The sequence below is a fragment of the Sorex araneus genome, chromosome 4, assembly GCF_027595985.1.
Source record: "Sorex araneus isolate mSorAra2 chromosome 4, mSorAra2.pri, whole genome shotgun sequence".
NCBI lineage: Eukaryota > Metazoa > Chordata > Mammalia > Eulipotyphla > Soricidae > Sorex > Sorex araneus.
Window position 1 is genome coordinate 186,042,584 of NC_073305.1, and position 21,970 is coordinate 186,064,553.

The 21,970-nt window shown below is 61.3% G+C and overlaps 1 protein-coding gene across 1 annotated transcript; it reads left to right on the forward strand.

Moving 5' to 3' along the window:
• Positions 1–802: 802 nt before the first annotated feature.
• On the forward strand, positions 803–21,195 carry LOC101558390 (solute carrier family 22 member 1). The gene is given in 13 exon segments (XM_055136625.1): positions 803–1,213; positions 3,508–3,611; positions 4,748–4,902; positions 5,211–5,379; positions 7,392–7,506; positions 7,690–7,799; positions 11,171–11,235; positions 11,238–11,368; positions 15,210–15,225; positions 15,850–15,958; positions 18,527–18,639; positions 18,943–19,042; positions 21,129–21,195. Coding segments are annotated over 13 exon segments (1,665 nt in total).
• The last annotated feature ends 775 nt before the right edge of the window (positions 21,196–21,970 follow it).

Genomic DNA, 21,970 nt, shown 5'->3' on the forward strand with positions numbered 1-21,970 from the left:
CATGTGTGCACATGTGCATGTATATGTGTGAGTGTGCATGTGTGCACATTGAGCATGCATGTGTGCTTGTGTGCACATATGCGTGTGTGTGCTTGTGTGTGCGGCATGTGTGTGTGTGTGTGTGTGTGTGTGTGTGGTGAGTTGTAGTTCCCAAGAGGACACTGGCTTCCAATTAATTTTCTCTTACAGATGCTTCCAGAGCTATGCTCAGCCCTCAGTGCTCAGTGGGGTGGGGACCATGGCCACAGCTGACAGGCGTGGGGGCATGTGGTGTTGGGGATAGAACTTGGGTCTCCACATGTGACCCGCATTCCTCCGTGTGAGCCTTCTGGGCCCTCTGTCAGCTGACAAAGCTGTTGGTCACGGCGCTGACCTCGGACCCCCGAGGACCTTGGCCTCTCTCTGTTCTGAGCCCCTCCAGATCCCTTTCCCGCCCCCGTGAGACGAGAAGTGGCGTCTGGAAGCGTTTGGGTGCTGGCGCCTGGGCCAGGAGCAGCGGGGACACAAGTCCGCCCTGGGGGCAGAGGTGTGGTGGCCGCACCATGGCCGGGGCTGGTGAGGTCCCGGGTGCGAGCCGCCGCTGCGGGGGCTGTGAGCTCCGGACGTGGCCCTGGTGGCACCCGGTGAACCTTTGCTGGAAGCGTGTGCCGGGGGGAGGCTCCCGCCCGCAGAGCCCTGCGCCGTCCTCCTCGCCCTGCGTCAGCACCTGGGGGGTCAAGGGTCGCCGCGCTGGTCAGCTCCCGCGGAGTCCTGTGTGGGCCGTGTGAGTCCAGTTGGTGTCTGGCCTGGCCGCTGCCTGGAGATGCCCTCCCTGGACCAGCTCCTGGAGCAGGCGGGGGCCTTCGGCCGCTTCCAGAGAGAGGCCTTCACGTCCCTGTCTCTGCTCTCCGCCACCTTCGCGCCCATCTACGTGGGCGTCGTCTTCCTGGGCTTCACCCCCGACCACCACTGCCGGACCCCCGGGGCGGCCGAGCTGAGCGCCCGCTGCGGATGGAGCCGGCCCGAGGCGCTCAACTTCACCGTGCCAGGCCCGGGGCCCGAGGGGGAGCCCTACCCCCGCCAGTGCCTCAGTTTCCTCGTGGACTGGAACCGCAGCAGCCTGGGCTGCGTGGACCCGCTGGCCGGCCTGGCCCCCGACAGGAGCCAGCTGCCGCTGGGGCCCTGCGAGCACGGCTGGGAGTACGACACGCCCGGCTCGTCCATCGTCACCGAGGTAGAGTGGGCACAGTGTGGGGGGCAGGAGGGGACAGTGACCCCCTGGAGTCTCCTTCCTGGGGGCGGGCAGGGTCCTCTCTGGATGCCTGGCAGACTGGCCTGGGGGCCACTTTGGAGTGGCCCAGAGATGCGGTGGGGGTTCGTGGGCCCAGAGGACACGCATGGCCGAGTCACAGACTTTGCTGCGGGTCCCCCTCCCCTGCCTGTGAGCCCTTCCTCCTCTTCCTCCTCCTCCCTGCTGCCTGGCCCCCGCACACCTCATCTGGGGACCCTTTTCTCCACCCTCAGAAGTGAGACTCGTCCCCTTCCCTCCCCCCAACCCCCGCACCTGCACCTGCCCTCCCCACCCCCCATGAGTCCTGAGCCCGGTCTGGGCCCTGCCTGGTCTGGTGTCGGTCAACCCTGGCCACATGCCACCACGGGACTCAGCCCGTCAGTGCCTCTAGTGCGGCAGGGAAGTGAGTGACAGGCGCGCTGTGGCTTCTTGCTGGGGTGGATGAGAGGGCGCCACATGGGATCTGAGTGGGATGCCCCAGATATGCCCCTGTCCCTTCTGGAAGCGCTGGGCCACAGCTGCTGGGCCGGCCCTGGTGCCGCCCCCCACTGGAGGGTCCTTGCTGCTCAGCAGAAGCCAGAGGCGGCTGATGGTCTGGGGTCAGCGTGTTCAGAGCCCTAGGCCCGCTCTTCTCCTGGCCAATGAGCTGGGGCGCTGGGGGGGGGGGGCAGCGGAGCGGCCAGGGTGCGCCTCGATCACCGGCCATCGAGGGAAACCACACCTCCAAGGGCACAGAGACGTCCCTCCCAGTCACGTGGCTGGGACCTTGAGATCTGCCAGTCAGGCCCCCTTCTGCAGGGGCGGGGGCACCCAGGGGCAGGGGGAGGCGGGGAGGACGCGCTCGGCCGGCAGGGGTGGTCATGCTCAGCTGCAGATTACGGCCTGGACTCCGGTCATGCCTCATCCTGGACAAACAACATCTTCCAGGGGCGGGGCTGCCGGCGCCCAGCTCCTCAGCACGCACGGGGGCTGGCAGGGGCGCGCCTGAGACCCGGCAGCCGCCTTCAGCGGCGTTAGTTCTAGTTCTGCTTTGTCTGTTTTGTTTGGGGGCCACACCCCGCGTGCTCGGGGTGACTCTGCTCAGGGATCACTCCTGGTGGGGCTCCGGGGAGCGTGTGGGCTGCGGGGATCAAACCCGGGCCAGCGGCATTCGAGGCACGTGCCCTCCCCGCTGTGCTATTGCTCCAGCCCCTCCATTTTTCTCTTTTTCAAACTTACAATTTTTTATTATTTTCAGTTCTTCCTTCCACACTTAGCTGTGCTCGGGACACCCTCCCGGAGGTGCTCGGGGCCCCTGGTGCTGGGGGTGAAACTGGGGTGGGCCACAGGCACACCAAGTGCTGTGAGCCCTGTGCTCTCTTTCCGGTCCCGTATTTAGTTAAAGTGCTCAGGCGTACCACGCTGCTGAGGGGGCCCCGGGCCCCTTGTGCGGACTCTCAGCTGACAGGGATGGGGTGCAGGGCGGTGCCCCCAGACTTCCCGGCAGTGCTCAGGGTCTCTGCGTGGTGCAGGCGGAAGCTCGCGGCACTGGATCCTGAGCACAGTGGGGGAAGGTGCGGGGGGCGTGTTCGTGCATCTGTGGCATCGTGCACAGCCCCGAGGGCAGCTCCTGGAAGAGGACAGCGGGAGTCGGGCGCCCCCAGTCCCTTTGGAATCCCGTAGCTGTCAGACCGCACAGGCGACCTTTAACCGCGGCGAGGAACTTGCTGAGAGCAGCTGCCCGTGGGCCCCCAGCGGGGGCTGTGCGTGACCCCGACCGGGACACGCCGTCAGGGCCTGTGCCGCTGCTTGCCCGGCCTGGCCTCCCGTCCCCGACTGTCGCCCCGAGGGAGGCCCCAGCGGGGAAGGGAGCTGGCCAGGAGGAGGCCTGTGAGGGCAGATGGGGCGGCAGGAAGCGGCCACGCCTGGTCTCACACAGGCCCCACCTTCACCCCCGGGCCCCACCTTCATCCCGAGACCCCACATTCACCCCCGCCCCACATTCATCCCCCCGCCCCACTTTCACCCCCCGTCCCACATTCACCCCCAGGCCCAAAGTTCACCCTGAGACTCCTCCCTCACCCCCAGGCCTCACCTTCAGCCCCAGGCCCCACCTTCACCCTGGGACCCACATTCACCCGTGGGTGCCCCATGCCCACCCACAAGGTGCCCATGCCCACCCACAGGTCCCCCACATCCGCCCCAGGTGCCCAGCACCCACAGGCCGCGGCCTCACCTGCCTCCCCGAATCCCCACAGTTTGACCTGGTGTGCGATTCGGCCTGGAAGCTGGACCTGTTCCAGTCCAGCGTGAACGTGGGCTTCCTCCTGGGCTCCGTGATCGTCGGCTACGTCGCAGATAGGTACGTCTCGGGAGGACGCTTTGGGCGTTCGTGGGCAGAGGCGAACAGATGCCAGTGTGGGCCTCTGGGGGGATGCAAGGACAACGAGAGGGGCCGGGGGTGGTTGGGATGTGCGGAGTGAGGGCTGGGCTCAGAGAAAGGCTGTGGTCATGGTTCGGGCTTCAGGGTAGAGGGTGGCCTGGGGATGATATCCTGAGTGTGGGTGAGGTGTGGGCGAGGGGTGAGGTGTGGGTGAGGTGTGAGGCGTGGGTGAGGTGTGGGTGAGGTGTGAGGTGTGGGTGAGGTGTGGGTGAGGTGTGGGCGAGGGGTGAGGTGTGGGTGAGGTGTGAGGCGTGGGTGAGATATGGTGAGGTATGGATGAGGTGTGGGTGAGGTGTGGGTGAGGTATGAGGTGTGGGTGAGGTGTGGGTGAGGTGTGAGGTGTGGGTGAGGTGTGGGTGAGGTGTGGGTGAGGTAGGGGTGAGGTGTGAATGAGGTGTGAGGTGTGAGTGAGGTGTGGGTGAGGTGTGGGTGAGGTGTGGGTGAGGTGTGAGGTGTGGGTGAGGTATGGTGAGGTATGGGTGAGGTAGAGGTGAGGTGTGGATGAGGTGTGAGGTGTGGGTGAGGTATGGTGAGGTGTGGGTGAGGTAGGGGTGAGGTGTGGATGAGGTGTGAGGTGTGGGTGAGGTATGGTGAGGTGTGGGTGAGGTAGGGGTGAGGTGTGGGTGAGGTATGAGGTGTGGGTGAGGTAGGGGTGAGGTGTGGTGGTCCCAGGTATGGGGTGAGGTGTAGAAAGAGGTGTGGGGCCAGGGATGGGGTGAGGTGTGGGGTCCTGGGTGTGGGTGAAGCCTGTTGTCTGGGCTGTGGGGTGAGGTGTGGCCTGATGTGGGGCCCTGGCGTGGTCCCGGGAGCTGCAGAAATTGGGAAAAGAGAAGCCGAGCCTGGCGCAGGGCCCGTCACGCGCAGTCACTCGGGGTACAGGAGTGACAGCCGCCCCTCAGGATGCTGCGGGAACACCCCTTTGTGTGACCCTTGAGCCCAGGAGGGTCGCTATGGGCTGAGAGGCGACAGCGCCGTCCCAGGGACCCCTCGCCCCCCCGGAAGGCATCCCGTGTCCTGCTGGCCCCCGTCTGATCCCCCTTCCTCCGCCTCTGCAGGTTCGGCCGCAAGTTCTGTCTCCTGACCACCTCCCTGGTGGCGGCGGTGTCCGGCGCGCTCATGGCCGGGGTCCCCAACTACCCGTCCCTGTTGCTCCTCCGCCTGCTGCAGGGGCTGGTGAGCAAGGGGAGTTGGACAGCCGGCTACACCCTGAGTGAGTGCGGCCACGCCCTGGGGGTGCCCTGTGGGCTGGACACACCTGGGTCGGGGGGCCCCGAGGGCCGACCGCACCCTGATAGCCCAGACCCCAGGTCCCTGCGTCTCGCCGGGGTCCCGGCTCCCCTGCTGGAGCCTTTCCCCACACGTCCTGGCCCGCCTCGAGACCAGTGGGGACGGCAGGGACTGGGGTCACGGCTGCCAGCGGGGGCCCAGGAGTTTGGGGGCTGCCACCGGGGGCAGGCAGGGGCTGGCGCGCCCCGTTTCCCTCGGGGGGCCCCAGAAGCCACGCGTCTCCCGTCTCAGTCACAGAGTTCGTGGGCTCGGGCTACAGAAGGACCGTGGCCATCCTGTACCAGGCGACCTTCACCGTGGGGCTGGTGCTGCTGCCCGGTCTGGCCTACGTCCTTCCGCACTGGCGGTGGCTGCAGCTGGCCGTGTCCCTGCCCGCGCTGCTCTTCCTGCTCTTCTGCTGGTAGGGAGCGTCGGCGGCCGGCCCCGCCCACAGCCCCGCCCACCAGGACCAAGCCCCGCCCACCGGATCAGGCCCCGCCTACAGACCCGCTCACCAGGCAAACCCCCCCCCCTCCCCCCCCCCCCCCCCGCTCACCGGATCAGGCCCTGCCCACACCCCCACCCACCAGGCCCAAAGCCTGCCCGCTGGATCAGGCCCCGCCCAAAGCTCCGCCCACCAGGCTCAAGCCCCGCCCACCGGATCAGGCCCTGCCCACAACCCCGCCCACCAGGTCCAAGCCCCGCCCAATGGATCAGGTCCCGCCCACGGACCCACCCACCAACCCAAAACCCCGCCCACAGGAACAGGCCACGCCCACATACCAGCCCACCAGGCAAACCTCCGCCCACACCCTGCCTCTCACCCTGCCCCTGAGGGCTGAGCATGCCTTCACTGAACCAGGGCTCTGACCACGCCCTTTAGCGGCCCCTCCCTGGACCACGCCCCTGCCACCTCTTCCCACCCCTCTGGGACCACGCCCACCTAGCAGACCTTGGCCACTTCTCCCCTGTGGTCCAGGCTCCGGCTTGCAGCGGCTTCGGCGCCCCGCCCTGGCCATCCTCAGTGCTTTGGGTTGTTACGACATCCCAAGCTGGCCCTCCGTATGAGCCCAGGGGTCCTCAGAGAGCCCCTCAAAAAGATAGATGTCCTCCTGGACACAATATGGTGGGTCCAACTTAGCAGTAGGGCTCGTGTGGCCACTGCCCTGCTAGAATGAGTGATTTGGGCGTTCCCGAGGGCGCACACCAACCATTAGGAAACATGACCAAGTCTGATGGCGGAGGTGAGCACGTGGCAGTCAGACAGGTCTTTGGCACTGTGGGAGTGGTGTGGGGCAGAGGAGCATCTGTGCGGAGGTCAGAGGTCGCCTCTTGGTCTCAGCGAAGAGAAAGGAAGATATTATTTTCCCACGAGGCGGTCTCTATTGGCTTCCAACCTACAGGGCCTCAGAGATAGAGCTGAACACCCATCTGTCCGTTAGGAGTCCCGCACCCGCCACCCACGTACGTGCCCTCCTGCCACCCGCCGCCCCTCTACCAGGCTGGAGCGGAGGCAGCTGGCATGTGAGTGTGAGGTCCTGAGTGTGAGCTGGGTGCTGTGCTCCCGATGCCACTGGCCCTGAGCACCCACGGTAAGCCCAGGCCGCTGGGCTGGGCACCTCAGGATGACCCTGGACCCCACAAACACCAGGGCGTGGCCCCTTTAAAAGCAGAAGTTCGGGGCTGGAGCAATAGCACAGCGGGTAATAGCACCGCCTTGCACGCGGCTGACCCGGGTTCGATTCCCAGCATCCCATATGGTCCCCTGAGCACCGCCAGGAGTAATTCCTGAGTGCAGAGCCAGGAGTAACCCCTGTGCATGGCCAGGTGTGGCCCAAAAGGCAAACAAATAGAAAAAGCAGAAGTTCCTCCTACCCCCCCTTCCTGCTGGTAGTCACCCTAGTGAGCACTGACTAGGGCTTCCTTTCGCTGCTTCAGTGCTTCAGAGAGGAGGGTGGTGTCACCGCCTCGACCCCTACATTGGGCCCTGCTGGGCTCCCCTCAGGGCCTCCAGGACTGGGGGACCGTATCTGGGTCTGGTTGTTCAGCAGCCTCAGGTCTTCTGCCAGAGCTTCCCAGGGTGGGGGTCTGTGCTGCATGGACAGCCGGGTGTCTGCGGGGGTTAGAGGGCATCAGACTCATTCCAGTGTTGCATGCCGACATCTCTGGATGCCAGCAAGGGCTGGCCATCGGGAGACGTGGCCACCGAGGGGACAGGACAGCTGCTGCTCGTGAGGAAGGCCCCGTGCTGCTGAGTGTGAGGGGCCCGTGGGGCTTCCCTGTGCCCCCTTCCTGGGCCTGCGCACCCCCCATCTCTGCTTCAGAACCGGGAGCCCCAGCTAGAGTGGGCGTCCCTGAGCCTCAGCGTCACTCGGCTCGGGAGTGACCCCCCCAAGCTCTGGGGCGACGCCCAGTGGGGTGGTGTGTCCGCAGGCGTCTGCCCGAGTCTCCGCGGTGGCTGCTGTCACAGAAGAAAAACTCCCAAGCCCGGAAGGTTCTGGAACACATCGCCCAGAAGAATGGGAAGCTGCTTCCTGCAGGCTTCAAGGTGCCTGGGGTGGGGTAGGATGTGGCACCGCACGGGGGGCTCTGGGGACTTGCATGTGACTCTGGGGTTGCCTGGAGGAGGGGCTGGTGGGGTCTGGGGGTACGGTGAGAGGCTGGCCGAGGTGGGGAGGGGCCCCAAGGTGGTCCCTGCCCCCTCCCTGTGGCTGATCTCCTCTCCCCCCAGCTCCTGTCCCTGGATGGGGACGAGGACACGGAGGCGCGGCGGCCGTCCTGCATGGACCTGTTCCGCACGGCGCGTCTGCGGCGACACAGCCTCGTCCTGATGTACCTGTGGTAAGGCCCGCGGGGGCCCGGCGGGGGACAGGGCGCCTGTGGGCTCGGGCTCAGCCCCGCACGGTCTCCCGAGCAGAGCTACGAGGGACCCTGAGGGCCAGGCCGTGGCCTCCAAACTGACATGCGCCACCCAGCCCCAAACACTGAGTTTCTAAAATTTCACTTTTTTTTGGGGGGGGGGGCACACCACCAGGGGTGCGCAGGCTCCCTCCTGGCTCCGTGCCAGGGAAACTAGTTTTATGAGTTCACTGTTGGTCCAGATCTGAGTCCCCAACGTGTCCACACCCACCACCAGGCGCCTGCCTGTCCCCTGACTCGCCCCTGACACTGTGGGCCCCAACCCACCCCCACTGCTGTCCCTGACCCCTGACCCACCCCCACTGCAGCCCCTGACTCTTGACCCACCCCCATTGCAGCCCCTGACTCCTGACCCACCCCCACTGCAGCCCCTGACCTCTGAACCACCCCCACTGCAGCCCCTGACCCTTGACCCACCCCCACTGCAGCCCCTGACTTCTGACCCACCCCCACTGCAGCCCCTGACCCACCCCCACTGCAGCCCCTGACCCCTGACCCACCCCCATTGCAGCCCCTGACTCCTGACCCACCCCCACTGCAGCCCCTGACCCCTGACCCACCCCCATTGCAGCCCCTGACCCTTACCCACCCCCACTTCAGTCTCTGACTCCTGACCCACCCCCACTGCAGCCCCTGACCCTTGACCCACCCCATTGCAGCCCCTGACCCCTGACCCACCCCCACTGCAGTCCCTGACTCCTGACTTACCCCCATTGCAGCCCCTGACCCCTGACCCACCCCCACTGCAGTCCCTGACCCACCCCCCACTGCCGCCTTGAATCTGATTTCATCTTTTATAGTGGCAGAGAAGTAGGGAAATGCATGCAAGTGGGTTTCCAGAGGTCGGAATCCAACAAACTCTGGAAGACCCTGTTCCCACTTCCCTCAGAGGCGCCCTTCCAGCAGGAACAGGCTTCTCTGCGCGCGCCGAAGGGCTCCCTCCGCCTTCGTCTCCGCCTGGAGAGGCGCGAGTGCAGGGGCTCCCTGCTTCCCCGGGGGCTGCCTGCGGCTTAGATCTCGCAGCAGGCACTGCGGGACGGGGAGGCTGGCACTCGCCCTCTGACCCCGCAGTCCTCGCTCTCTTCAGAAGGAGGTGCGGGACGCAGGCTCGGCTCCCGGCCTGGGAAGGCCATGAAGCTCCCTGGGTGGGGCCAGGACCGCGGCACTGCCTGGTTTGTGCGCTAGGGGGGATGAAGGGCACCAGGGAGTGGGCCTGCACGGACACATAGGAGCTCGTGGGGGCAGGCTGAGTGAATCCTCACTCCCCAGGGTCACCGATCCCTCCACGTCACTGTGCTGGCTGGGAGTCCCACACCCTCCCCAGGGGGGCCCTTCAAGCATCCCACGTGTCCGACACGTCTGTTGGCACATTTGTGGGCACCCCCTTATTTCACTGCAGTGCCTGGGCGGGGGATGGGGGGAGGTACTCCTGCCTCCTGCCCACCTCCTCACCTCTTCTGTGACTTGATCTCTTCGTCAGCAAGTGGGAGGGGGGTAACGTTGTAAGTGCCAACGTTGTAAGGCTCAGGGGCATTAAAGACGGAATCTGGGTAAGGGGCTCAGAAGGGGCCCCAGTGAACGCTGGGCTCACGGTCCATGCAATTCACAGGACCTGCCAGCAGGTGGCAGCGCGGCGTGGGTTAACACTGGATAGGCCTATGGGGTGGCCACATCAGTAAGGACAAGTCCGTCCAGGGTTCCCTGGCAGTGCCAAAGCACAGGACAGGCCCCTGGCTGGTCTCAGCTCACCAACGCCACCTTGCTGCCCCTCCAAGAATACTTTGTTTCCAGAAACCCAACTCGCAGCTCCCCCCGGAGGCTGCATTGTGAGTCCCCTCAGGGCGAGGCAGTGGCTCTGGGTCAGGTCAGGGCATTGATTCTGGGACAGGGCAGGGCTCTGTGGTAGGGCAGGGTTCCGGACAAGGCAGGGGTTCCGGGACAAGGCAGGGGTTCCGGGACAGGGCAGGGGTTCCAGTATAGGTCAGGGGTACTGTGATAGGGTAGGGTTCCGGGAGAGGGCAGGGGTTCCAGGATAAGGCTGGGGTTCCGTGATAGGGCCGGGGTTCTGGGATAGGTCAGGGGTTCCGGGACAGGGCAGGGGTTCTGTGATAGGGTAGGCTTTCAGGACAGGGCAAGGGTTCCAGGATAGGGAAGGGGTTCTGGGAGAGGGCAGGGGTTCCGGGACAGGGCAGGGGTTCTGTGATAGGGTAGGGGTTCTGGGATAGGTCAGGGGTTCCGGGACAGGGCAGGGGTTCTGTGATAGGGTAGGGGTTCTGGGATAGGTCAGGGGTTCCAGGACAGGGCAGGGGCTCCGGGACAGGGCAGGGGTTCCGGGACAGGGCAGGGGTTCTGTGATAGGGTAGGGTTCCGGGAGAGGGCAGGGGTTCCAGGTTAAGGCTGGGGTTCCGTGATAGGGCCGGGGTTCTGGGATAGGTCAGGGGTTCCGGGACAGGGCAAGGGTTCTGTGATAGGGTAGGCTTTCAGGACAGGGCAAGGGTTCCAGGATAGGGAAGGGGTTCTGGGAGAGGGCAGGGGTTCCGGGACAGGGCAGGGGTTCTGTGATAGGGTAGGGGTTCTGGGATAGGTCAGGGGTTCCAGGACAGGGCAGGGGTTCTGTGATAGGGTAGGGGTTCTGGGATAGGTCAGGGGTTCCAGGACAGGGCAGGGGTTCTGGGATAGGGCAGGGGCTCCGGGACAGGCAGGGGTTCTGTGATAGGGTAGGGTTCAGGGATAGAGCAGGGATTCTGGAATAGGACAGGGATTCCGGACAGGCAGGGGTTCCGGGACAGGCAGGGTTCCCGGGGGAATGGACTCTCCCCTCCAGGGTCAGTATCAGTATTGTTTCTGGCCTCCAATGTGACATCGTCTCTCACCAGTGACACTTGGATGGACCCAGTGGGAGCCCACCTGGGCCCTGCCGTGTTGCGGTTATTCCTGGGCCAGGGTGGACGGCCAGTGCTGGGCTGTGTGTAGGGGAGCCGGGGGCCCCGATGTGGCCTTCCAGAGACCGGCCGGCGTCAGCGCCCAGTCTGCTCTGCTTGACTCACGCCGACGGCAGGCGGAGCTTCCTCTGGGCAGATGCTCAAACACTCCCGAGACAAACCAGAGTGCTGGGGAGGGTCGCGGAGAAGCTCGAGGCCCAGAGAGGTCGTTCACTGGCTGAAGGTCACCCAGCTTGCCCAGCAGGCTGTTGGGGCATGAGGACGGCCGCGGTGCTCCCTGTGCGAGCAGGCGCCGTGGCCTGTGATGGCCGCAGAGCGCGTCCGTCCCCCAGGCCCGTGTCTCTCCGGCAGGTTCACCAGCTCCGTGCTCTACCAGGGCGTCATCATGCACGTGGGCGCCACGGGCGGCCACCTCCACCTGACTTCCTCTACTCTGCGCTCGTGGAGTTCCCCGCCAGCTTCATCATCGTGGGGGTCATCGACCGCGTGGGCCGCCGCCACCTGCTGGCCGGCTGCAACCTGGTGACCGGCGCGGCCTGCTTCTTCATGGTTCTGGCCCACGGTGAGTGACCCGTGCCCGTCGCCGCGCCGGCCCCACACCGAGGGACTGAGAGACACCAAGTCCAGATGTTACCGACACGTAATTCGCGACATGGGTTCTTTTGGGCTGGTTTGGGGGCCACAGCTGGTGGTGCTCAGGGCTTATTCCTGGCTCTGCGCGCAGGGGTCACCCCCGGTGGAACCCAGGGACCATAGTGGGGGCTGGGGATGGCACCCAGGCTGACTGGCCACTGTGCTGTCTCTCTGGGCCCCTGCAATGAGAATTCTTTATTTATTTATTTTTCTTTGTTTATTTATTTAAAAATGTTATTTACTTTATTATTTATATTGAATCACTGGGGGCTGGAGCGATAGCACAGCGGTTGAGCTTTCGCCTTTCACGTGGCCAACCCGAGTTCGATTCCTCCACCCCTCTCGGAGAGCCTGGCAAGCTACCGAGAGTATCAAGCCCGCAAGGCAGAGCCTGGCAAGCTACCTGTGTGTATTGGATATGCCAAAAACGGTAACAATAAGCCTCTCAATGAGAGACATTACTGGTGCCCGCTCGAACAAATTGATGAGCAACAGGATGACAGTGACAGTGACTCCATTGAATCACTGTGAGATTGACCCTTAAAAAGCTGCTCACAATTAGGTTTCAGTCGTACAGTGTTCCAACACCCATCCCTCCACCAGTGCACATTTCCCCAGCACCAGTGTCCCAGGTTCCCTCCCATCACCCCCCCCCTGTTTCTCTCTGTCTCTCTCTGTATCTCTCTGTCTCTGTCCTCTGTCTCTCTCTTTTTGTCTCTGTCTCTCTCTCTCTCTCCTTTTGGGCATGCTGCTTTGCAAGATTGCTACTGGAAGGTCGCCAAGAGCGATGTGAATTCTTTAGGACTTTTCCCCTCTTCCCTTTACAGCTCACCCCCATCGTGGGGGATGCATGTTGCGTGGTTCTCTCTGGGCTCACAGCTGGCACAGAGTCTGCACGCGTGGCCGTGGGACTTGCTGGAGTTGACAGGGTGTGGCTGCATTGATGGCACTGTCAGGACCGTGCTCAGGATATGCAGGAGACCCGGCGTCAGGCTCGAGGCCTCCTACCTGCAGGGCGGGGGTGCTCAGCCACAGGGGCGACCCTGGCTGTGAGGGCTGCACGTGAACTCACCATGTGCCACTTCATTAGGAAATATCGCAGATAATGCTTAAGTATCTGTATCAATAAGCAAAAGATTGCAATAAGATCCCTATAGATGCAAAAAAATACCTGAATAGACACGAAACATCCAATATAATGAAACATTAATTTATTATTAAAAAAGTATAAAATCCTCTAACAAGTTAGGCATAAACAGATCTCTCTCATCTAGTGAAGGGTAGCCACATACATGAGCGTGTGTCATACTCCGTGGCAACATGCTGAGAAGTTCATCTTGTCGTCCAAGAAGGCCCTCTCATGCTTCTCTGCAAAACTGATTTCAAGGCTACAGAAATAGCCCTGTGAGGTGACCATTTCACGGGGCTTCTTTCTTTCCTTCCTTCTCTTTCTTTCTTTCCTTATTTCTTTTCTTCTTTCTCTCTCTCTTTCCTTCCCTCCTTCCCTCCTTCCTCCCTCCCTCTCTTTCTTTCTTTCTTTCTTTCTTTCTTTCTTTCTTTCTTTCTTTCTTTCTTTCTTTCTTTCTTCTTTCTTTCTTTCTTTCTTTCTTTCTTTCTTTCTTTCTCTCTTCTTTCTTTCTTTCTTTCTTTCTTTCTTTCTTTCTTTCTTTCTTTCTTTCTTTCTTTCTTTCTTTCTTTCTTTCTTTCTTTCTTTCTTTTTCTCTCTCTCTCTCTCTCTCTTTCTTTCTTTCTTTCTTTCTTTCTTTCTTTCTTTCTTTCTTTCTTTCTTTCTTTCTTTCTTTCTTTCTTTCTTTCTTTCTTTCTTCCTTCCTTTTCTACCTCCCTCCCTTCCTTCCTTCCTTCCTTCCTTCCTTCCTTCCTTCCTTCCTTCCTTCCTTCCTTCCTTCCTTCCTTTCTTCCTTCCTTCCTTTTGATGTCGGTGGGCCCCACACGTAACTTATGTGAAGCTGGGAGGAGAAATACGATCACTTTCTCCCCAACCACCTCTACCACCCGGGACTCAGGGTTACTGGGTCCTTCTCTCTCTCTCTCTCTCTCTCTCTCTCTCTCTCTCTCTCTTTCTCTCTCTCTCTCTCTCCCTTCCTCCCTCCCTTCCTTCCTTCCTTCCTTCCTTCCTTCCTTCCTTCCTTCCTTCCTTCCTTCCTTCCTTCCTTCCTTCTTTCCTTCCCTCCCTCCCTCCCTCCCTCCCTCCCTCCCTCCCTCCCTCCCTCCCTCCCTCCCTCCCTCCCTCTCTCCTTTCTTTCTTTCTTTCTTTCTTTCTTTCTTTCTTTCTTTCTTTCTTTCTTTCTTTCTTTCTTTCTTTCTTTCTTTCTTTCTTTCTTTCTTTCTTTCTTTCTTTCTTTCTTTCTTTCTTTCTTCTTTCTTTCTCTCTGGGCTCCTCCACTGCGTCAGAAATGGGGACATACAGGGGCTGGAGAGATAGTACAGTGGGTAGTACAGTGGGTAGAGCACTTGCCTTGTGCTCTGACCCGTGCTCAACCCCCGGCATCCCATACGGTTCCCTGAGCACAGAGCAGGAGTCAGCCCTGAGAATCACGGGCTGTGGCCCCAAAACAGAAACAGGAAAAGAAATGGGGAGAATCAGCAGGAGGCAGGTCCGGCCTGTCCCTGAGGCCGCGGGGCGCAGGGCCGGGGGGAGCCTCTCCGGAGGCTGGACCCTCAGGGCTCAGGCTATGCTGAGCACGGGGCACTGAGCCTAGAGGGCAAGGAAACCGGTCTTTAGGGAACAAGGATGGAGAGGCAGGGGCTGGGGCGGTGCCTCTGAACCAAGGACTGTCCCACTTCCTCCCCCCTGCTGTCTGGGGACTCTCTGCCGCCACACACAGGCAGGACCAGCAGGGGGCAGCACAACAGCCGAGCAAGCCCGAGCTCTTCCCTGGACAGGGGATCTGCACCCCAGGGCTTGGCCGCGCTGGCCGGCAGCTGCTGGCCTCTGCTCAGAGGAGGAGCGTTCGTTCCCGCCAGGAACTTTGCTGGTGCCTTCGAGCACCTGCACCGCCCGGGCCCTCCACGCCGGCAGAGGGCAGTACAGGGACGTTCTTGCTGCAGGGAACTTGGCTTCTGGGGAGGGGGAACGAGAAGGGCCCCAGGCAGTGGAGCGAGTGGGGCGCCTCACAGGGCCCCCTCGGATGCACTCGTGTCCAGGGTGCAGGAGGGAAGATTCCAGAAGGCACCTCGGGAGCAGGGGCCTCCCTCTCTCTGCACCTGTGTCTATACCCAGGCCTCTCAGATTTGTTGAGAACGGGGGCGTGGGGGCTGCATTCCCCACGGGAGGGCTGGCTGGGCGGCAGGTACCCTGACATACTCTGTCAGCCCGGCTGCAGGCTCCTTCCCTTGGCCGCAGACCCCACTCTCCCACACCCTCTCCTGCCCCCTGAAATGGGCCACATCTCCTGTCCGTGGCCGGTGTGGACATAAGGGTCAGGATCCAGGGATGTCCGAGACCCCAGAGGCTCTGAGGAGACGGGGCAGGAGCACCTAGGGGTCTCGGGGAAGTGGGTGGCGCCCACCCCTTTGCTCGTGCCCTGCTGGGAAGTGTTGGGCCGTCACCGGTGCCACTGGGCTTCGTGCCCAAGCTAGACGGCACCAGGATTTGCTTCCTGGCAATTCTAAAAGAGGTTTCTTTGGGAAAAGTGTGTTTGGAAACAAACATCAGACCAAGGATGTCAGCCAAGAAAAACACGAGGCTAAAACCAAGTAAAGGCATTCATGGAGGGGGGGGTGGGGCGGTCCTTAGATTTACAAACCGGAGGGCAGAAATTCAGGAGCCAGTTCCCCTGTTGCACCCGGGGTCCCGGTGTGAGGGGAGTAGCTGTGAGGGTTTCTCACAGCTCGCCACAGGGTTGCCCTGGAGAAAGGGGAGCCGTGAGCTTGGCGTCAGCCTCAGACGGTGACACCGGAAGCCCGCTCGAGCGTCCGTAATTGGGATTTTGTACGATGGAGTCTTGGGTCCCAGATGGAGCTGGTTCTGTCAGCCTGGACGCCCCTTTGGGCAGGGCTGACAGCCAGATCTCTCTCCCGGGGCTCGTGGCCAGTGAGCTGCAGGACTGAACGTGACATGTCTGTGCTTGGCTCTGCACTGGCCACGGCCCAGCCCGGACAGGCCAGGTGGGGGCGGGGGGAGTGGCGGGGGGGTCGCACCCTGGTTTCCCCCAGCCACAGACTGAGCACGTGGGGCGGTCGGTGTGCTGAGTCCCACACTGATGTTCACCGGGACCCTGTGTCTGCATGTCATCAGCCGATCCCAGGCCCCAGGGCCCAGCATGACAGGACCTAGGCAGGACCCGCCACTCTCAAGCCCAGAAGTGGTGTCTGCCACTGTCACCGGGGCACCGACCCCTCTCTGGGGCTGCCCTCACCCTGTGTCTCCTCTGCAGAGCAACCCTGGCTGCACACGGCCTTGGCTTGTGTTAGCCGGATGGGCATCACCGTTGTCTTCGAGCTGGTGTACCTGGTGAACACTGAGCTGTACCCTACCTTCATCAGGTGCGTGCCCCTGGGGGACACGGGGACAAGCAGCGGGGCCCAGAGGCCAGGGTCTCTTTCAGGGTACAGCTATCAGGGGCTAGGCAGTGGAGGGTGTCCCCCACCATCCCGCGCTCCTAGTCATGCTCCGTGGAGGAGGCCCAGGGACGTGGTTCCCTTCCAGGGCACTTCCTGCGTGGAGAGACTAGACAAGGCATCAGCCCGGTCAGGGAGTCCTGCCCCGTCTGTGTCCTGGGTGCTCTGGGCCCCTGGGGAGGAGATGAAGGAAACTGAGCCAGGCCGGGGGCCTGCTGAGAGCCAGACCACTTGGGAATGAGTAGGCCAGGTGGGAACCAACGACTGTGAAAGGAATTGGGGCTGGGGGGGTGTTCATATCTGGTGGTACTCAGGGGACCTTGCCACGTGGGGGCCAAACTCAGGGCTCCCAGCTTGCAAAGCACGAGCCCCAGCTCTTTGGGCTGCCTCCCTGCCCCCTGCACCCCAAGGCTTCTTCCTCACCACAAAAGGGGCGCAAACGGCTTCCCATCAGGGCTCTTAGGGGAAATTTGCTTAGCGCAAATCCCTCTCCCAAGCACCACACACTGGGATGAGTTTTGACCCCAAAGATCATGGACCCCAAAAATGATGAGCACAGAGAACCCCCAGCACTCCCAGATGGTTCCCCTGTCTCGTGGGGTCATCTCCTGTCTCCCCACCTCAGGTCACCAGCAACCACCAGCCTGGTCTATTTGCCCATGGTGTGACCTTTCCCAGAATGTTCTTGCAGAGGGAGCGTGGGGCACTCGGCTTCCCTCCCTCTGCGCCATGCGGGTGGACGGCCGTGCTGTGTTCCTTCTTCCCGGGCCGGGCCTGGCCCGACGCTCATGGCTCTCCCCACACAAGACTCAGCCATGTTGGAGTCTCTGAGCGTGTTTCCTGTGAACACGTTTTCCAAGAAAGCTGTTGGGGGAAAAATGTCCCTGCAAACCTAGTGATGAACAGGGCAGTGTTTCAAAGCCTCCGTGGGAGCGTAGTGGAGCGTGGCTGGGGCAGCGGGGCAGAAAGGAAGTGTCCTAACTCCGACACTCCATCAACACTGTGTCCCAACTCCGACACTGAAGAGTGGCTCCATCCATCAACGCTGGCAGAGGAGAGGACGTTGGTGCTGCCGCCACTGAGCCTCAACACCCTTCCCCGGCTCGGGTTCCAAGTCTAGTTCAAGTCTCAGACAAGGGAGTACTTTAGTCCAGAGAGATAGTACGGGGCACGGCATTTGTCTTGCATTGCCACCCACCTGGGCTTGATCCCTGGCACTGCATATGGTCCCCTGGGAACTGCCAGGAGTAATCTCCGAGCACTGCAGGCATTACCCGATCACCAAAACCAACACAATGAATGTTAGTATCATTTTTTTTTGGGGGGGCGGGTGTGGGAGAGCAACTTGGTGGTGCTCAGGACCTACTCTGGGTTCAGGGATCACTCCTGGAGGGCTCTGGGGACCAGATGGAGAGCTGGATATCCAACCTGTGTCAGATGCGTGCTATGCCGTGGCTCGGGTGCCAAATGTATTTTAAGATAGGGAGACAAACACTGTAAATGTGATTAAATGAACTAAAAGGGTGCACCGAGAGGTGTGAGAAGGAAGTAGAAAGAGACTAATTTTAACAGTTTTTCCTAGGAAGTTAGTAAAGAAATAGAGTGCCGGCCGAGTCTATCACATAGAGTTATAAAGGTAGATATTTAGATAAGATAAAGCCAGGTGATGGCCAGAAAAGCCACACATTCTTGGCTCTACAATGAGGGATCGCTCCTGCCTTGGGGGTCGGGAGCACAAGGGGTCCTGGGATGCAAGCAAGGGCCCTAACTGCTGTCCTGTCGCCCCAGTCCCTGGGAAAGAGGAAGTCTAACAGAGAAGGTAAAGGAGAAAGAAGGGAGCAGGTGTCCCATGCCCAGAGGGGTCAGGACAAAAGCTGGCATGGCTGGGCCTGTGTGATGGTGTGGCGGGGAGGGCGCTTCCCCGGGCTCCCAAGCCCTGCCAGGAGTGAGCCTCGAGCCCCCCTGGGTGTGGCCCCCAAACCATTGGAGATGGAGCCACCCATGCTCCCAGCTCCTGGGCTTCTCCCTTCAGTCCTGGCACTAACCCCCTGGGACCAGCACCTCCCCCACCCTGTGGACCGACATTCAGGCCGCCACCCTTTGGGGCCCCCTGCACCCCTGACCGACTCCCTCTCCATCGGATGTCACAGTCCCCTCCTGGAGTTGGGGCATCATTTGCAATGAGCACCCCTAGGACCCAGGGAAATGCTGGCTTCGTTTTTATTGGTTTATTAGGAAGGATGCAAAGGTGTTTAATGCAAATGTGATGCAAAGACGATGCATATTTATGCAAATGCAAATGAGGAAGGGAAGCTCGGGATGAAGCCTGGGAGGTCCCCGAGCTCAGGTGCTTCTGTCCCCACAGTTCTATGGAGACCCCCTTGTGTGGTCCTGGCAGTTGGGAGGGTCCTGTGTAGGGACCCTCACCCCAGAGCCGTCTGGGAGGGAGACTGGAGTCCTAGAGCGGCGTCGGGCTTGTCTGTCTTTCCCCAGGAACCTGGGGGTGATGGTCTGCTCGTCCCTGAGCGACCTGGGGGGCATCGTCGCCCCCTTCCTGGTCTTCAGGCTCATGGAGGTCTGGCAAGGTCTGCCGCTCGTGCTGTTCGGTAAGATCTCGAGTGGCGAGTCGTGTGTTCTGGTGAGTCGGCTGCAGGAAGTGTCCCTGCAGAGCTGCCAACCACGCACTCTGCCCCTCCCGGTCCTTCCTGGGTCCCCGAGCAGCCCCCACCCCAGCATCGTGGGTGCAGACCTGGCTCTGAGGGGCGGCGGGAGCACCAGCGGGAGCACCAGCCCCTCTTGCTCTCAACCACAATCTGGCTGTCTGGGTGGGTCTGTGTCACACTGGGGTCCCCCTACCCTCCCTAGGGTGTGGGGGCTCAGTGACATGTGGGACCCCCCTTCTCTTGCAGCTGCCCTGGGCCTCCTTGCTGGGGTCCTGACGCTGCTTCTGCCTGAGACCAGAGGGGCGGCACTGCCGGAGACCATCGAGGACGCTGAGCGCCTGGGGAGGTGAGCTGGCTGGCCCCCTGCCCTCCTCCCTCTGGCTGGCCCCTGCCCTCCTCCCTCTGGCTGGCCCCTGCCCTCCTCCATCTGGCTGGCCCCCTGCCCTCCTCCGGGGGAGCCTTTGAGGTGTGCTGAACCCCTCCATCTCCTCTGGAGGTTTCAGGGTGAGCCCCTCCCCCCTCTCCTTTCCTCTGGTGGAGGTTTTGGGGTGTCTGCCGCTGTCCTGCCAGAGCTGCTGGACACGGGCGGCACGTGGGGGCACGGACTGGGGGGCCTGGGGGGTGCACACTCGTTCTGAACTGCGTCTCCTGTGCCATCTGGGTGCACCCCCGAGCAGCAGCTCTGCATCGAGAGCCGTCTCTGAGCCTCCCCCCCCCTCCCGTGAGCTCTGGTGGGGTCCCACCTTTGGGGCTTCCTTCCCTCGATGAGGGTGCCGGGGCCACGGCAGGGCTTGAAGGAGCCTTGGGCGCCCCCGAGGACAGTCCAGAGCAGGATGGATGGTGGGACAGTGACCTGGAGGTCAAGGCAGGCACCACCCAGCGTGGTGTGTGGATGCGCCCCCCAGGGCCTCACACGCGTGTGTTCTGGCCCAGTGCACTCTGCCGGCTCCGTGACCCAGGCCGGGCCCCGCAGAGCTCTCACTTTCGGATCCCCCGAACAGCCGCCCGGGCACTTTCCTCACGGGGTGGGTGCAGGTGGGGGCCACGGCTGGTCCCCTTCATGAGCTTCCTGTAAGCCTCATGCCTGCCCCGTGGGGAGCCCCCACACCCTCATCCCCCCAACCCTGCTCTCATTAGGCTCACCCCGTTTCTTCCTATTTCACTGCCCACTGTCTCCATGGGATCCACCCAGAAATAGTAACTGGGCCCCCCGCAACAGGGCTGGGAAATGGCTCCTTCCCTGCACGTGGGGAGGTTGAGTCACGGTCTGGGAATCTGGGGAATAGATCCCCAGGATGGATGCCATGCAGGCTCCGGGCTCTTCTCACCCACCTCTGCGGGGTAGCCGCTCCTACTCCCCGTCCCTCCGGCTGGGCAAGGAAGGAGAGACAGCCCTGGCGGCCCCCACGGACCCCGGTTCCAAAGGGCAGCACCGACCAGTGACAATCAGTCTGGGGCCGGCCGCCTGTGTGGAAGCCGGGAGCAGGGACGGCAGGCTTGGGGGCCACAGGGGTTGGGGTCTCTGCTCCCCACTGCCTGCAGCTAGCTGCCCTGGGTCCAGCAGGATGTAAGCTCTGGGTGGGCACCCAGAGTCCAGCCCACTCCCTGGGGGCGGGTGGGCAACACTTCCATCCTGCTTTGAACAATCTGTTTCAAAATGTAAAAACAGGCTCAGCCCCAGGGGCTGCCCGAAGTGGCCCCCCACCTCCCTGCAATTATTGGCTCTGTGGCCACCTCCCTGCTCACCGTCCTTCTGACCCATGATGTTTTTTTTCTTTAAATTTTTTTTTTAAATTGGATATCCGTGAGATAGACCATCACAAAGCTGTTCATAATTGGGTTTCAGTCATACAAGGATCCAGCACCCACCCCTCCTCCAGTGTACATTTCCCACCACCACTGTCCCCCGTTTCCCCAACACTATCCCCCAGCCCCCACCCGCTACCCCCAGCCTCCCTCTGTGGGAGGCACGTTCCTTCTTGCTCTCTCTCTCCTTTTCCTTTTGTGCATTATGGTTTGCAATACAGGTGCTAAGAGGTCATGGTGTCTGTTCAGGGCATTCGGGATTTTTATCAGGACAGTAAGGCTGGAGTAGCTTTTCAATTGGGTGGCCGCTTTGGGGTGTGGATGTGACTGCCAAGGCTTCTGGAAGTACAGGGAGGTGGGGGAGGTAGCCCATCCTGATCCCAAGAAAGCCTGGAGGTTTCAGTCACAAACCCCGCATACCAGATTTTTGGGCAGACTTTATCTTGGTGAAGTCCATCCTCCGGCCGGGAGCATGGTGGTGATGTTGGATTGTAGAAGCAAGCGGCTGCAGGGGTCCCTGCCCCCCTCTGGTTTACCCTGGTCTGTTCATCCACGCGTGGGTCCGAGCTTACCTGAGGCTTCTGATCTCTTTCGAGATTTATTTATGTGACCCGTGCTGTTCACAGGAAAGCAAAGCCCAAGGAAAATAAGATCTACCTTCGGATCCACACCTCAGAACGCACAGGCCCCTGAGAGGGGCTCCCTGGGGACCACGCGGCAGAGATGGAGACAGTGGCAGGTGGTTGAAGAAATTTCCAGAAGTTTTCTCCTGTATTCCTCCTCCTTCGACATGCCCCCACTCCCGCGGGCTCTAGGTGTTCTTTCTTGACTTTTCTCTCAGCTCTCCAAGGTGGCGGCTGGCTTCTCTACTTCCCCCTTCTAGTGAGCGTTGTTCTGGCTCCGAACCTTTACCAAAAGCATCTGCAGATCTGGCAGGGCCCGAGTCTTGCTGGGAGAGGCCCCGAATGCAGTTTCCCAGTAAAAGCACCACTTTCTTCACTCTGGGAGAAAATACTTCCATGTCTCTAGGCAAGCACGTCAACAATGTAGGCTTCTGGGATGTCTTCATTTTATTTGATTGAAATTTTTTTCTTTCACTTTGGGGTCCATCCGGTGGTGCTCAAGGCTGATTCCTGCCTCTTGCGCAGGAATCAGTTCTGGTGGGCTCGGGGGACCATATGGAGTGCTGGAGATTGAACACGGGTCAGCCGTGCGAAGGCAGACGCCCTCTCTGCTGTGCAATCATTTTTAAATATGGCATCACATTAGCAAATGATGTCAGCCGTGTGCATACATTCACGATGAAGCAAAACATGAGCTTTGTTCGAAGTCGAAAGTCCTTGGGGGCCCTTTGAGGAAGAAGTTTCTGCCACCTCTCTTCCAGAAATGTTTTCTTGGCTTGGTTCTCCTTGCGAACTCCAGAAGGTGAACTCAGACGCTAACTATGAAATAGCTCAGAAGACAGGCC